The 17,322-nt window shown below is 39.6% G+C and overlaps 1 protein-coding gene across 4 annotated transcripts in view; it reads left to right on the top strand.

The window, feature by feature from the left end:
• Positions 1-17,322, top strand: part of Cfap43 (cilia and flagella associated protein 43) — an 88,063-nt gene that overhangs the window by 20,079 nt on the left and 50,662 nt on the right. For all 4 annotated transcript variants that reach the window (XR_007108885.1, XR_007108886.1, XM_047554495.1 and 1 more), the window contains exons 6-11: positions 89-248; positions 3,256-3,323; positions 5,935-6,066; positions 9,722-9,838; positions 13,025-13,105; positions 16,078-16,226. Coding sequence is in view for 2 of the 4 variants with exons in the window: in XM_047554495.1 (XP_047410451.1) it covers positions 89-248; positions 3,256-3,323; positions 5,935-6,066; positions 9,722-9,838; positions 13,025-13,105; positions 16,078-16,226 (707 nt within the window). In the remaining 2 variants the exon portion in view is untranslated. The remainder of the gene's footprint in view (positions 1-88; positions 249-3,255; positions 3,324-5,934; positions 6,067-9,721; positions 9,839-13,024; positions 13,106-16,077; positions 16,227-17,322) is intronic.

The following is a 17,322-nucleotide window of genomic DNA, read 5'->3' as shown; positions in this document are numbered from 1 at the left end:
TTTTTTGGCAATCATTTCCCTGGGTGTTTCTCTGGCTCTTATCCATGATTACCCTCCTTAACACGAGGTTTTTATTCTTTCCCTGAAGCCAAAAGACGATTTGTATCCTTTGCTTCACCCCACTATGCATTGCTGGACTCCATCAAGTGACCTGTATGTTGGCTGCGAAGAGGGTCATCTTTTATTGATTAATGGAGAAACCTTGAAGGTGACCGTGCTCCAAAAGATAGAAGACACAACACAATCGGGTGAGGAAACTGCTCTGCTACGGGGTCCCAGAAGAGCAGCCCTGGCTCTTAGCTTTGCGTGCGCTTGAAGATAGATGCTGTTCCCATTTCCCTTTCTTAGACATGTCTCCTCTTTATCCTCTCGCTCTTTCCAGAGTCCTGCAGACACTCCTCTCAGCCAGCTACTGTCTGCGGAGGGCTGCGATGTGCTTGGCATTCTGCTGCCTATTTGCACGTGTGTTTCATGTAAAGCTCAAATAATGTAAGAAGATGTGTTTTATGTCCGTGCACAGATGAGGTTAAGAAATGTGCTCAAATTCACACTAATCATGCGGCTGATATCTGAATCCAGGCAAGAAGACTTCAGTCCAAGTTCTTAGCTGCTGACCCACGTCCTTACCCATGTACATGCCCCGTCTGCTTAGACAGCTGATCATGCCCTTTCCTGTCCCCAACTCCTGTCAACACCTTTCTCCATGGTGACCATCTCCTTTCCTTCCAACCACCATCATGAAAATTACCTTGTGTTGCTTGGTTAGAATTTCACAGAGAAACTTGGTATTCTCCCTCAGATCTAGTGTCCTTTCCTGGTCTCATCAGCTAAGGCCACGGTTGGGCCTGGGTCACAGGAGCCAGCATCTGCCCACTGAGGGCTGGGTGTAGACCCCATGAGGGGCAAGTTCCCCAAGCCTGGCTGAGGCAGTCTCTGTTCCAATGGCTCTTATCATCTCACACCTTGATTTATGGAGCAAACTCAGAACTGACGTCACTGACTTTATCTATCTGACCCCAACCAGGCAGCCCATTCCTGCCCAGCTGCCATTTTGGAGAACTATCTTCAGCACATGTCAAGGGTTGTGCTGCCTCAGTTTGAAACTCTCCTTACTCTAACCCTAGCTGCTCCCTTAGCATCATCCCCGCTCCTCCCCAGCATGAGTTTTCTCATCCAGCCAGTGTTTCCTTCCTCCATTTCGGATATACCTCCTAGCTATCCCCTCCCGGTGTTTCCTCTCTGAATCTCCCAGTGCCCCACTCAGATACCACCCCTCCAGCACCTGCTCCCAGCCGCAATGTCCCTCGTCTACTCCCTCTTCCATCCCAACGGACTTCACAGGTACAGCCTTCCCACCGCCCTTCCTTTCCTCCGCCTTCGCCCTCCAGCCTTGTTCTGTTCTCTGCTCCAGCACCCAAAGGGCCATTCCAGTGGCTCCTGAAAGGGCAGCCTCTTCCTGCTTTGCCTTTCAAGCATCAGCTCTTCCCTCCTGAACCCTTTAAAATTTCTCAGCTTCTCTCCAAATTCTGTAAACTGGCTGTTGTTGGTCTGGGATGCCAATCTCTTCTTTGTCTACTTGGTGGAACTTTCCTCCAGTGCGGAGCCCTCCCTAGCTTCTCACCAACCTTCAGGCACAATGAGGTGCCCTTGTCTGGGATTCCGGGCCTCAATCCTTCCTGGTGCCTCATCCTGTGCTATTACAGTGACCCACATGCATGTCTGTCTTTCCCATTAGTCATCAACTCTCTGAGGTCATTGAGAAACTTCATTCTTTGGTTCATTCTTTGACTCCAAAATGGAATCTCAGATATCTCCACAGAGTAAATCGGCACCTATATGAGTTTTTAAAATGAATCACAAAACAATGTTTCTCATTTCCAAACTTCTATCCGACTTCCAATGTATTTCACACAATATTTCATCGTAAATAGTCTTATATCATTCATTATTTTCTTCCTGCCTATTTTTTTTTTATCATTTTCATGGTTTATTGCAAGTAATGTAGGACACACGTTTATTGAGCCTCTACAATGTGGAAGACACTGAGCAAGGTGTCTTAGAGGTCATAGAGATGACAAAGAATCTCGTGATTTCCGTCCTCAAGGAATTTAGGTTTTATTGAAGAGGATAAGGGCAGTGAACAAATAATTATACTCATGGAGACAAAGATTTAAATTATATCATTAAGAGAGAATGGGATCCAAGTGCCGTGGGATCCGGTGAGAAAAGCATCCAAGCAAAGCCGTGCTGAAGGCTGCATTGAACTGGATCTTGAAGGCACTGTTCACAGAGTGAGCTATGGCTAGGTGGAACTTTTGATCTGGTTATCTCCATAGATAAGAAAACATGGGAAGATTGAAAAACATTAAGCATCCAGTTTGTCTGGTGCATTGAATGTTGTAAAAGAGTTGTGCAGGATGAAGGGGCATCATGCCACCACTCAGTTCTCTTGTCCACTCAAGGCAGGAATAGTTAATGACAGTGGGGAGACATCAAAACACCCAGAATGGGGATGAACCTCAGTTGAAATTGTGCTTGTGAATATTGATTTAGCCACAGTTCAGGCAAGGAGGATCCTAGACGTGGGTCATAACCAGCAAGCACCCAGACCAGGCCAGGATTCATAAGAACCTGGACTCCAGGGGCAGCTGAATTGGAAAGCAAAGTCTGCTGGGCAGTGAGTAGCCTGAAGGAAAGGGCAGTGTGCGTCTTAGCCTCTGGCAAAATGGCAGACCATAGCACACAATAAACAAATAATTGAATGGATGCCAACTTGAACCTTTGATTTTTGTAGTTCTCATAGTTTGTCTACCTGAAAAGGTAATGCGTTTTTGCTCTCCTAAAATGATAATATTTTATTAGTAACAAGGACAATATTTTGTTAGTAGCAAATGTTCTTATGGAACATTTTTTCCTTTTTCCTTTCTTTTCACCCACTGTGCTTTATTTATTGACAAAAATTTACATACACTAAAATGCACAAATCTTAAGTATCCATCTCCATAATAATGTAGTTTGGGCTTGTTTGGTTTTTTTCCCTCAGCCTGTTCAACCCTGACAGTGCTTTCCTAAGAAATAAAATGTATTTACTATATAATTCTATAACACGGATTACACAGATCTGAGGATAAAGACATTCAAAACCCCTTGTTTGATTTAATCAGTGATTGTCACTGAGCAGCTTTTGTTAATTACTGTTACATTGCACTTTTAACTGGGTGTCATCTACTTTACCTTGTTTTTTGTTTCCAAAAGATGAACCTCATCATATCAGCCCAGTCACCTTGGTGTATCAGAAGGACGGCCTGTTCGCTTCTGGAATTGTAATGTATTTTACTTTTCAAAATCAATTGCTTTCAAGAAAAAACACAATTTCCCTTTGCTGCCATTTACTATTAAGAGCCATATTTGGGGATGTCAAGTTCTGCCAGATTATTAATTAATATTATTCCCCTTTTGTATGCTATTACAAATTTTTATTATGAAGAATTTTAGTTATATCTCAAAGTAGAAAGAACAGTGTATTGAAGTGCCATAGAGCTATCTTACTCCAAAATCAGTTAAAGAATTCACTGCCCTTCTCCCAGGGCAAAAATACCTAATGTGTGTAGCCCAGTTTGATGCCCGTTTCTGCAATAGTGTATTAGGTATCAGATATGGATCTGGAACATTTGCAGCTTAGACTTTGGGCATGACCACTTGCTTGCAAGGATCACTGTCACTGTTGAGGTTATGGTTAGGATCAATATTCTCCCCTTGCTGGTGCTCACTTTGTGTCAGGCACAAGGCTGAGCGCTTCACTTGTATTTCCTTATTGGTCCACACAACTACCTTATCAGGTATACGCTGTTGACGTCCTCAATCAGATGAGGGAACCAAGACTCTCAGAGAAAGTAACTCACCAGAAAATAAGCGGAGGACCAAGGCTTGAACACAGGGATTTCAGACTCCACAGTCTGTCTATCTTCTCATTCATTAAACATACAGCTGGAGGCAGGAGGATCGTAAGCTAGAGGCCAGTCTGGGCAATTTAGTGAGTCCCGGTCTCAAAGTAAAATAAAAATGTAGCTCAGTGATAGGGCACTTGGCTGGCATGTGTGAGGTCATGTGTTAGGTCCCCAGTACTGCAACAAACAAACACTGCCCCAAACCCACAGAAATTCAAGCCAAACCAAAACAAAGCAATGACAAACAAAGAAAAACCCCCAACACCAACACAGCCCAGTAAGTATTTAACAGGGCCAGATCATGTGCCTCCATGCTATTGTGATCAGTGCTAAGGTTTGTGACTGACCTGTACTGAAATCTCAGGTCTACTTGTAGCTGTCCCTAGTCCATCACATCTCTAGGACCCCGAGGGCAGCTGGGCAATGACATCATGATGACAGGTGCAGATCCACCTGCAAGAAGCCATCTGGAGTTCATGCACTTAAGCTTAGCTTGTAATCCACCCCCGCAACCTGACAAGTGGACTACCCATTCCTCTTCCCTATATTTAGTCTACATTTGTGTCCTTTGTGACTTTTGTCCTCTTCAAGGCCATCCTCTGTGTTTGTTTCAGCTTACTTTCCAGAAACAACGGTGGCTTTTCCTCTGGTGAGGGATGGAGAAGGGCAATGGGCTTGGGGAACCTGGCATTCCCCCCCCCTCCCCCCCGCCGACACCCAAGTCTCAAGCATCCGTGTCCAGCCATCCCACAAACACCTACTGTTAGTGATACCAGGGTCCAGTTTAGGAAATGAGGGACACATTTTCCCAAAGCCTCTTCACTATTGTAAAAAGAACTCAGATTGATCTTAAGAGCAGTGAAATTAGCTCAAACCTGTTTACAGTCAGCCAACCGAGCAACTCATTTTTACCGGACAGCTGCTATTTTCCAGCACTGTGCGGGGAACTGGAGAAGAGGATATGAAGGAAATAAAAGGCACATCCTCCCATCCCTGGGTCATTTATGGAGATAGGAAACACACATAATAATGACCAAAGAAATACACCTAGGGTTGTGTCCTTTGGAATAAGGAAACTGCTGCACACACACCAACAAACTGCCTCATCTGTCCCACCTCATACACAGTGAGGAACGTGGTGAGAAGATAGACACTAGACATGCAATAAGGGAGTGATTGATATGCTCCAGCAACCCCACTACTGGGCATATAGCCAAAGAAATTGAAGTCAGTATGCTGAGGGGTTATCTGCCCTCCTATGTTGCAATATTATTCACAAATTGGCAAGACATGGAAGCAGCCTCTGTCCAAGGGATGATTGGAGTGGAGTAGTGTATGAACACAGTGAATCCTACTGGGCCTTAACAAAGTGAATGGGGTGAGTCTAGAGGACCTGCACAGAGAGCAAGTGCCGTCTGATCTCATTTGTATGGTTATCTACCAAAGTCAAATTCTGACAAGTAGGGTGGTGATTACCAGGTACCTGAATCTGGTTGAAGAAGTGGGGATGGGGTGGGGAAAAGTGCGAAGTTGGAAGTGAGTTCTGCAGCTCTGTCTTGTAACAAGATGACTGTAGTTAATGTACATTTCAAAATAACTAAAGGAGTTTGTGTTCTTAACCATATGGAAAGGAAAAATATTCTGATTTGATCATTATGCAATGTACATATTAAAACACATGGTACCCCATGAATATATAGTTTATCAACTAAATAAAAATTTTAAAATTTATAAAAGGAGTGATCAGCAAAAATTTCGGCAACTGAAAAATGTATCACAACAGAAATAAAATTAAATCCAGATCAAGGAACCTGGTTAAAAGTTGCCTAAATAAAGATGAAAGAACAGCGTGTTCCAGATAATGTAAACACAGATGACCACCCCAAACGGTTGAGGGTAACCCACAAGCTTTGTCTGATGAAGAAAGTGTCCTATGCATTGAGCGAGACTGACTTTCTGAATTTATCTCATTGTGTTTGGTCTGTAGGAAGGCTCTGTGTACTCTTTCATTATTAAAGATTCAAGTTACAAAGTGGAGAATTTTCTTGAGACTGAAGGGCCTGTAGAGCAATTGACGTTTTCTCCCAGTTACAAAATGTTGCTGATTCTAACAGAAAAGGTATGTTAGATGGCAATTTCTTGATATACAATTTTCAGATAATATTATTGTCATCGTTGCAAGACAGGAATAAAAGAGTGAGAGTGTGCTCTACTAGTCGGGACTCTTACAGTTGCAAATGAAATAAGACCAATTTAAAAGGCCCAAATGAAAAAGAAATGTTCTTTTTTTTCTTTTTTTAAAAGTTTGTTATTTTCAGGTATACATGACAGTAGAGTGTATTTTGACATATTATATATACATGTCATATTATATATACATATATATATATATATATATATAACTTATTCTAATTACAATCCCATTCTTGCTGTTGTACATGATGTGGAGTTTCACTGGTCGTGTATTCATATATGAACATAGGAAAGTTATGTCTGATTTATTCTACTGTCTTTCCTATTCCCATCTCCCTTCGCTTCCCTTCATTCCCCTTTGTTTAATCCAATGAATTCTGTTCTTCCCTCTCCCCCCACTTATTGTGTGTTAGCATCTGCATATCAGGGAAAACATTCAGTCTTTGTTTTGGGGGGATTACCTTATTTCACTTAGCATGATAGTCTCCACTCTCATCCACTTACCAGCAAATGCCATAATTTTATTCTTCTTTATGACTGAGTAATATTCCATTGTGTATACATACCACATTTTCTTTATCCATTCATCTGTTGAAGAACACCTAGGTTGGTTCCAAAGTTCAGCTATTGTGAATTGAACTGCTATAAAAATTGATGTGGCTACATCACTAGAGTATGCTGATTTTAAGTTCTTTGGGTATAAACCAAGGAGTGGAATAACTCGGTCAAATGGTGGTTCCATTCTAAGTAGAAATATTCATTTTTGTTCACATAACTGAAAGAGCAAAAAGTGGATCTGAATCCAGGGACTCCCATTGGGTCTTGTTTCCTGAATGTCTTAACTCTTTTCCCTCTGCAGTTTTCATTGCTATGCAGACTCTTCCCTTGTGGTATTGAGTCTCCTGAGTTCCCAATTTGTATTTCTGCCCTTGTGCTGACTTTGGTAGAATGTTACCAGCTGGGGAAAAAATGCCCTGGAAGTCTCCTGTCTACCCCTGGATCAGTCACTATTATCAGGGGAATCTGAGCTCTGATTGGCCAGACCTAAGTCTCATATCTAGCCCTGGGCCCCAGGTAGAATCAACCCACGAAAATTTGGTCTGAGATTGGGGATGTGGGTTGTTCTCTAAGGAAAACATGAGTTCTCTAAGAGAGGAAGGGAGCTGAATCAATGCAGAGTAAAAATAGATGACTGAATTATACTGTCAGGAGAACTCCTAATTAACAGGATGACCCTCAAAGGTCAGGATTAATATCCATTTATATTGCTAAGCAAAAATTTTAGATACATTACAAATAAAGTTTAATAAACTTAAAATTAAGTACGGAAAGACTTCAGTTTCTGGTAATTACCAGAAGTCAAAACAGATGTTTTAAAAAATAAATTATAAACTTACAGTATCTATGGAGAAGAGAAGACTATTTTTAAAGTATCATAACAGCAGAGAAAAAGACCCAAATAAAGTTTCTAAAACAGAAAAATACACTAATGAAGCAAAGATTATAAGTAATGAAAGTTTGGAAGTGGTTAAAAAGAGAATTAATGAACTGTAAAAGAAATCAGAAGTTCTTTAGAATGTACCCTACAGAAACAAAAGGGAAGGAAATGTAGAAGATGGAATAAGAGACATGAATAATACAGTGAAAAGATCTAACATATATTTGATTGGCATCCAGACAGAAGAGAGACTGAGGCAGGGACAACACTTAAAGAGATATTGACTTGAAAATTTCCAGAACTGATGAGTAATGAATTTACAGATTACAGAGGACCAGTAAATCCCAAGCAAGATCCATAAAACCACACTCACATTTAGACTTTCCCAAGTGAAACTGTTGAAAAACAAGACAAAGAAAACTTTTCTAATTAGTCCAAGAGAAAAGACAGATTTCTTCAAAGGAATTCCAGTTAGACTAATAACTGACTTCTCTATGTTAATAATGTAAGTAAGAAATCATGGAATGTCTTCACTGTGGTTCAGGGGTTAGCAACTATAACCTGGATATATTAATATTAGATATTAAACCATATAAAAACCATTTTCCAAGATAAACGACTTTGTTTTGAAATTATAAAAAATTAGATTCACCAGGAATATATAAACATTTAAAATACATACATTCCTAATTACGGCCTCAAATATATAAAACAAAACATAATAGAATGACAAGAAAAAACAAAGGCATGATATTAATGGCACATTTTAATATACTTCTCTCAGTACACAATAGAATAAATAACATTCCCAACACAGCAGCCAACGTGAGCAAAGTCTTTCCTGGGCTGGGGTTGTGGCTCAGTGGCAGAGCACTTGCCTGGCACGTGTGAGGCCCTGGGTTCCTTCCTCAGCACCATATAAAATAAAATTTAAAGGTCCATTGACAATTTTTTAAAAAATGTTTTCTTTTTTTAAAAAAAGGCCTTTCCTGGCATGGACTCCACACCCCAGCCCTGGCCTTATCTCCCACTACTCTTGTCTCTGTCACCCTGCTCCGGCCACCCGGGACCTCAGATTGCTTCTTTGAGCACCCTGACCTCCTCCCCAGAGTCTTTGTACTGGCTATTCCCTTTGTCTGGAAATCTCTTCCCACAGGATCCTTTCCTCATTTCCTTCAAATCTTTTCTTTGACATCACCTTGTCACTAAAGCCTTTCTTAGATACTTGGTTTTACATTTTTACTCCCTTATTTTGTCTTGAAGTCTCCTCCTTCCCTGCTTTCTTCTTCTTTTTCTCTTCTTACGATTGTCTCTATTTAACTTGCAAGATTTGGAGAGACATGTGATTTATTGTCTGAATCCCATGAGGGCAGGGAATTTTGTCTCTCTTGTCCTCTGACATAGCCCCAGCATCCACTCACTATTTGTTGACAGAATAATGAAAGGTAAAATGAGCAAATACCTACCAAATTTTGAACTCTACAGGGTTGTATTTTTTAGCTAAGTAAGAACAAAAATATTCATGTTTAATTCAAGTAAACTTCAATCAGCTGAAACCAGATTTCTTGTGACTGATAAAGTGACCACATTATATCATAGCTGCTTGACAGAGATGCCTACATTACAGATAGATTTTCCTATTTTTGAGAAATGAATTTGAGAGCTAAGAATGATGTCATAAAGTAACCACCTCAGCCACACTTCCAGGATTTTTACAAAGGCTTGAATTTTAAATCCATGTCCTGCCCCTGCCCAGTTATGTTTAGCTTGTGCTAGGATTTAGTTCATCTTAAAAACTTTTCGTTTTTTTCCATGTTTTCCAGCTTTTCTACATAAATACACATTTTCCAGCTTTTCTACATAAATACACATTTTTTTTTGAAATCAGAGAAAGTGTTGTTTTATAAATTTAAAAAACAAATGCCTGAAATCAGAGAACTCTTATTTATTATTTTAAATAGTGAAAATGTATTAGTCAATCAATAAACAAATCGAGCATCTAGAGTTTAAGTTTTTCAAGGTCCTTCCTGTGATTTTCCATCACCTGTTCCTACATAATGCTTTGTTCACTGTAGGCGTTTAATAAATACTTGTTGAACTACACACACCACGGTTGTAATACGTTTCTTTCTTCTTTCATCAGGGATCTGTTTGTATCTACACTTTTGGTGAGAAGCCAACCATAGAAAAAGTCTTAGATGCTTGTGATGGGAAATTCCTGGCATTTGACTTTATCACACCTGGAACCAAATACTTCATGGTGAGGAATATCTTATTATGGCACAATAGGATTTAAAGATGTGATGTTTCCAGATTAAATTCCTATCCATATCTAAGTGGGTAACTTAGGAAGTTCATGTGCAAATAAGAGGCAGAGGTATCTTTGAAGGTACTGTAGAGAAGCCAAGAACTTCCATCATCAAATCTATTCTGCCCAGGCAGAATAACGTCATCATATTGTGACTCCATAATTTTATCTTAGAAGCCTTCCATCTTGCATTCACCACCCACAGTCTGCAAGCCAGGACTTTCAACATAGTCATTGCTAATACTCAGTAAACTGTTAGTATTTATCTCCTTCCAGAGTGACAAGCATTTATCTCCTTCCAGAGTGACATAGCAGCAACACCAGAGGATGAAGATTTAATACTGTTCATGCACACATCATGAATTCAGCTTGTCTAGGGGAGAAAAGAAACCTGTACATTTGGAAACCGTGTACTTCTGTGCTGGGAATGTAGCTCAGTACCACAACACTTGACGAGCATGTTGAGGCCCTAGGTTCAATCTCCAGGACCTGCAGGAAAAAAGAAAGAAAGAAACTATGTACTTCTTTCCCAGTGTCTCATTGTTTACCTTGCTGATCTCAAGAAACATATTTCAGTTTTTATAGGATTTACCAACGTTCTAAAAAATAAAACCATACAAGCCGTGCAAGGTGGGAAAGACAAAGAGAAAATCTTGGAAGAAGCCAGAGGGGGGAAAAAGGCACCTCACACACGGAGGAACCAGGATAAGAATCACATTGGACTTCTCTTCCAAAACCAAACAAACAAGAGAATACTTTAAATATTGAGAAAAAAAAAAAAAAGAAAAAGAAAGAAACCTACTAACTTGGAAGTCTGTATCCAGTGAACTATCCTTCAAAAGTAAAGAAGAAATATTTTCTCAAACAGATGAAAATTCAGGAAATTTCTTGCCAGTAGACTTGCCTTGCAAGAAAGTTTAAAAGACATTCTTCAGAGACATGGATTTAGCAGGTCGAAAATCAAAATCAGTAGGGACATAGTGAAACTGAACCACATCATTAATCTACAGGACATAATTGGCATCTATAGAATGCTTCGTCCAACAATAGCAGAATACATACTCACCTAAAGTTCATATGGAACATTCATCTAGGTAGGTCACATTCTGGGCCACAAAACCCACCTTAACGACTTTGAAAGAAAAATAAATCATACAAAGTATGATTTAGACTTAGATTTAGATTTAGAACAGAATGACATTAATGCAGAATTAATTAGGGACTGGGATATACCTGTGGTAGAATGCTTGTCTAGAATGCAAGACCCTGGGTTCAATCCCTAGTACTGTTTTTAAAAAAAAAAAAGGTCAATAATAGAAACTCCCCCAAAGACTTGGAAATTAAACCACACAATTCTAAATATCAGATAGGTTAAAGAAAATGTCTCAAGAAAAATTTAAAAATTTTAAATGAAAATGAAGTCTAACTTACCAAGTTTTGGGGATGCAATTAAAGCAGTACTTGGAGGGAAATTTAAAGCACTGGATACGTTTATTAGGGAAGAAAGAGCTAAAACCAGTCATTGAAACTACGACCTTAGGAAACTAGAAAAAGAAGAGCAAATTAAATTTGAAGTAATTGGAAAAGAAAAAAATAAAAATTAGGGGAGAAATTAATGAAATAACAAATAGAATATCAACAAAGAAAAATAAGCCCAAGATCTGGTTCTTTAAAAAGATTGATAAAATTGATAAATATTTAGCCAGTATAATTAAGTAATTTTAATTAAATAAAAATTACTACACTTAGATATGAAAGAAAAGTCATCACAACAAAACCAGCATAGATATTAAATGGATAATGAAGGAATATTATGAGTAACTCTATGCCTACAAATCTGATAATCTAGAAGAAATGAACCAATTCCTTGAAAAACAATCTACCAAAACTCACAAAGAAAAAGTTATTTAGAAAGGGCCTATAATCAAAGAAATTGAAGAAATAATTAATAACTTTCCAAGATAAAAAGCACCAGGCCCAGGTGAACATTTGAGGAAGAAATAATACCAATCTTACAATCCTTTTTAGAAAACAGAAGCAGAAGGAATACTTCCTAACTCTTTCTCTGAGGGATTACCATAATACTAAAACTATACAAGAACATTACAAGAAAACTGAACTATAGACCAATATCTCTCCTGGGCACATAAGGAAAAAAATATTAATGAAGTATTAGTAAATTGAGTGCAACAATATATATAAAGAATTTTACACCATGACCAAGTATAGTTTATTTCAGGTTTGTAAGGCTGATTCAACATTAAAAATCGACGAATCCATCACATCCAGGCTAAATATAATAGCCTAAAGAAGAAAAATCACATTACTGTATCATTAGATCCAGAAAAAGCACTTGACAAAATCTATTTCCTATCTATGATAAACTCTCTCTGAAAATGAAGAACAGAGGGAAGCTCAGCTTGGTAAAGAATACTACAAAATACTTCCAGCTAACATCATATCTAATGGTGCAAATTCCCATTCAGCATTAAACTGGAAGTATGATCTAATGCAATAAGAAAAAAAGATGCAAAAGGTATAAAGACTGGAAAGGAAGAAATAACACTGCCTTTGTTCTCAGCTGTCATGATTACCTTTGCAGAAAATCCTAAAGAATCAACAAAAACTTCCTAGAACTAAACGATTATACTAAAGGTTTCAGGATACAAGTTTAACAAGCAAAAAAGATGTTAATAATAGAAAAATTGTATACGTGGAGGGACAGGAGAATGCTGTTTTCTGTTCACTTTTTCTATAATCTCAACACTGCTCTAAAAAAATTAAGTCTATTAATTAAAAAAAAGAACAGTGTATGGGTACCTATTTTCTAGGCTTATAATGAATAAGGCAATAATTGCATTGAATTTCCAAGTAACTTTTAAATATATTACATGAAAAAAATCTTTATTTCACTCTTCTAATCCTAACTAGTTATTACATGTTACTTAAATTTTATTAGAAACATTTCTTCAGAAAAAAGTGTTGATGTTGAACTTGTAAAATAATTATGTAGAAGCTACATTAGTATGATTTTTTTTACTAACACTTCGCATTGTTATACTAGAAAGTGATTTAGAACATTCATCTGTAGAAAAGTCTTATTTTCCATTTAGAGTTTTCTTTTTCTTTCTTTTACAGACACTCACACATTCAGGGGAAATTTGTACTTGGTGCCTGGAGGATTGTACTTGTGAAAGCAAGATTTATCTGAATACCCCAGTAAGTGTGCCTGATAGATTTTTTTTTTTTAAGTTGAATTCTAATCCAATCTACCTGTCCATATTCACATTTCAGTAGTCTGGGCAAACAATTACTGCTGAAGGCTTATTACAGAGTAATCCTTGTATATAAAGTATATGCCGCACCCCAGAGAGTGAAATACAGCCTGTTATTTCGTTGTACAGGAAAGGATAATTTTTTCTCGGGTAGCAGTTGTTTCTGAAATTCTAGTGGTCTCTATCTCACTCGTGCCTTAGCATCATTGCAGACCCGCAAGGGTCTTTTGCTATAGGCTCTTTGGGAGGCAAGCTGAGGGAGTTCCACCAGTGAAAAGTTTTAGTGCCAGAGCAAGGGAGGAAGAGCAAGCTGGAGGGTCATTACTTTTGCTCAGAAATGAAACAGCCCCTCAATCATAGCTAGTTAATCAGCCTGCTTTATAAGGAGATCAGTTAGAAATGAAGGAAAATTGCCACTCTAACCAGATAAAGCCAAAACTGAAAAGGAGGGGTTATAGACTCAGTCAACTATAAAGAACAAATCTTGTCTGGCCTCATGCGTGCCTCAGTCCAGTCACTGGAATGATGTTACCCAAGGACCTGTTTCTCTGTCTCCACCATCCGCCTTTAGTTTCATCTTGGTCTCATTTAGTGGACTGCAGATGCCACAGATTCCAACATTACATCTCATTGTCAGGGAGAATTTTCTCCTTTCCACCTATTGTCTTGATGACATCCCTGAACTAATTAATATGGCGAAGGGGACAAAAAATGCTAATGGGCTTAAACTCAGCCCCAGAAATGGGAGTGAGATCCATTCCACTCAACCCTGAAAATAGGAAAGGTGGTTTCTCAGCGCATGTGCAAGAAGCTTTCCAGGGGAGGGCATAGTATTGCTGTAGAGCAAACACAACTGTCCACAGCACTGCCTCACTGCGATACCACCACTCCTGCATGTTCATAGTGCACTTTGCATAAAATACTGTAAAAAAAGAAGACCAAGAAACAATTATAATGCTGGGACTTTTCTATTAGTTATCATCACTTGCTGTGTTAAGCAGTTCTAAATGAGCTATGGATCTTAGTAGGTCAGGAAGTCACAATCCTTCCCCTTTACAAAATCAAAATCTCAATTATAAGACTAAGCATCATACCTTAAGTTAGAATATTGCAAGATGCAGAGGATACATAATTCCACGTCACAAATGAAACTCTCCCTCAGAAGTAAAGAGAAAAAAATCTGACCTAAAAAAACTATAAAATTGGAGAAGACTTTTTAACCTGTGGGGCACTTGCTAATCCGTATTCATTTCTAGAACCAGAAGAGATCTTACTAAGTTCACCTGATCACATCTCCACTTACAGATGAGAGGCACAAATGCTTAGCAACACCCCCAGGGCCCTATTTAACCTGGACTCACCCTGTTCCTCTTGACCAAGGAGGGACCCAGGCACTATCGGAAGGCCTCTGCCAACCTCAGTGAACACCACACCAGGCCTGGGACATTCATGAGATCCAGCCTGTGCTGGAGAGGGACACTGGGTTGTCCCTACTGGAGGACACCACTGCCCAACCGAGAATTGATCAGGACAGACTCAGTGCTGCTGGGGCCAGATCTCCCTGCCTGTGCCACCGAGTGCGCTCCCTGTGAACCCAGTGGAGTCAGGGAGCCCAGCTCAGCACCATAATGGCAACACACCTGGACACCAGCAGCCTCCTTGGCGACACCTGCAAGGGTACCTAAGACTCCTCTGGCTAGTGCTATGCTCTTTAGCCACTTTGGCCCTGGGGTGGAGGAGAATTTCAGGTGATTATTTTGAGAACACACACACACACACAATCACATGAGCATTAAGAGGCTCCAGAAAAGCATTCAGGTAAAAATAAGAATAATAAAAGCCCACTAGAATTGCACTCTAATGGGGCAGGACACCCGGTGAGCTTTGTCACAGCTCTAGGACCCTAGGCGGTTGCTGCACTCCTCGGCCTCTGTTTCCTATTCTGCAAAATGATTTCTTAAGTTCTTTTTCAGTTCTAATACTCCACTGTTTTATTCAAAACAATGTACAAAGCATAATCATAGAGAAATTAAATATGTCTGAAATAGTTGATATTTAAAGATTCCTTAAATATTATAGGAGTAAAGTTATTCTCTTAGACATCATATTCTGTATAAATAATTTGATATAAAATCCCTTATGTCTTTCTTTGAGCTGAAATAGTTCTCTCCTTAAGTCTTCCTCCATCATACCAGCACCCCATGATCCACCATTACTCGGAGAACAAAATTGGGATTACCCTGGAGTGATCCACAAGAATCACAAACATTCTACAAAAACGGCCAGAAGATAATAGAAATTATTTTAAATATCTTATTTTATTTTTCATTATTTGGGTCTAATTGTTTCACAATCATTTAGATAATGATTGACATAATCGTTTTATCATCATTTAGAGATTAAAATGATGCTATGGCTTAAAGTTCCAGAAACCTCTTTATATTCAATCATTCGAATTTTAGGATAAAAATAAGATGTACAGAGGCTGGGGTTGTGGCTCAGTGGTAGCGCTTGCCTAGCGAGTGTGAGGCACTGGGTTCAATTCTCAGCACCGCATATAAATGAATGAATAAAATAAAGGTCTATCAACACCTAAAATTAAAATTAAAAAGAAAAAAGATGTACAGATTTCTGTGACTACTTATACAATTGGAGTGCTCAGGGGACTTGAGTTGATCCTTTGAAATATGTACCACATCCCATACCGCACTTACCACTTTTTCATTCTGCAGGATTTTCAAAAAATCGTAGACATTTTTTGTTTTGCTTGTGAGTATTTGTTCTTTGGTGCCGAGGATGGAACCCGGGGTTTTGCGCACGCTCAGCGTGGCTCTCCCAACAAGCTGCACCCGCAGCCCAGTAGCCTTTCTGTCTGCAGGAGAGCAGGCTTCATTCCCTGGGGTTTCTCTCCCACAGAGCACAGCCCTGGCTTGTTCTCCCTCCTCCTACTCCGCGGTTGTGGGGACCGTGGACGGCTCTGTGTACTTCCTGGATGTCCAAGAGGTGGACTCTCTCGGGGTGGTCCACAAGGCCTTCCTCTCCAAGTCTGCTGTGCAGCATCTCAGGTGAGCACCTTCTGCTTCTGGGCGCTCCTGTCAGGCCTGGCTGTCGGGGATTCCAGCAAGGCCATCACTACTTTGAGTCTTGAGTTTTGCATGTTTCATTTGTGTTGAACGTTAAAATCTTCACTTGGGTCAATGTTCAAAAAGTACAGAGAGGTGTGTAGCGGAAAGTCCCCCCTGCCCCTAGTTCTCTCCCTGGAGGCAGCCTGTTACCAACTTCCTGTGTCCCTTTCCAAAGGCATTTTATCCATAACTAAGCGCAAAGATAAGCGCATCTTTGCATTTGTGCAAATAATCATCAAATGCTCACGGTGTGCCAGGTACTTCTGCTGTAGCTGCTCCTCCCTCCATTTTACAGGTGAGGATGATGAGGCTCGAAGACTTTAAATAGGAAGCAGCCCAGGTTGGGATCAGAGGCAAGGCCATGGGGCCTCAAGAGTTGCTGCCGCTGTTCTTAAAGGGAGCAAACTACACAGTGTTCTGGACATTGTTTTATTTTTCACTTATTTTCACTACTTTCCAAATAGTCTATCTTAGAGAATGTTTTATGTCCACTTAAAGACTTTCCTCATTCTTCTTTATAGCAGCATAGGATTCCATTATATGAACATTTCAACATTTAAATAAATAACAGTATGTCGATAGACATTCAGGTTGTTTAAAATCTTTTAAAGCATTATTTTTAAGAAGACAGTGTAGATACCTGGTATTTGGACTTGAAAGCTATTGTTATTATTGCTCTTTCTTTTTTAAATTTATCATAACAGTAAATATCACGAACTGACATCCGTGTCCTGCTTCACAGCTTATTGGAGTTCATTGAATGGGACCCAATGGGAGTCTGCTTGTCCCTGCTGGACAGATTAGGGAATTCAGCTCCAGAGAGCTGAAGGTTTTGCAGGCAGCGTGGAGGAGCTGGTTTCTGCCCTCTGACCTGTCACTACCAAGCTTCCAGCCCAGCCTGCTGTCACCCACTGACTGTCAAATCCCCACTCTGCCCTGCTCTTCGGTGCCATGCTAGTTTCCGGGTGCCACTTCTTTCTCAGATCCACTTGTCTTATTCTGATGTCTGTCTCTTCACTTCTAATTTGAGGGAGTA

The sequence above is a fragment of the Sciurus carolinensis genome, chromosome 5 (assembly GCF_902686445.1).
Source record: "Sciurus carolinensis chromosome 5, mSciCar1.2, whole genome shotgun sequence".
Lineage (NCBI taxonomy): Eukaryota > Metazoa > Chordata > Mammalia > Rodentia > Sciuridae > Sciurus > Sciurus carolinensis.
The sequence above is the reverse complement of the archived record's forward strand: the minus strand, read 5'-3'. Positions and strand labels throughout refer to the sequence as shown.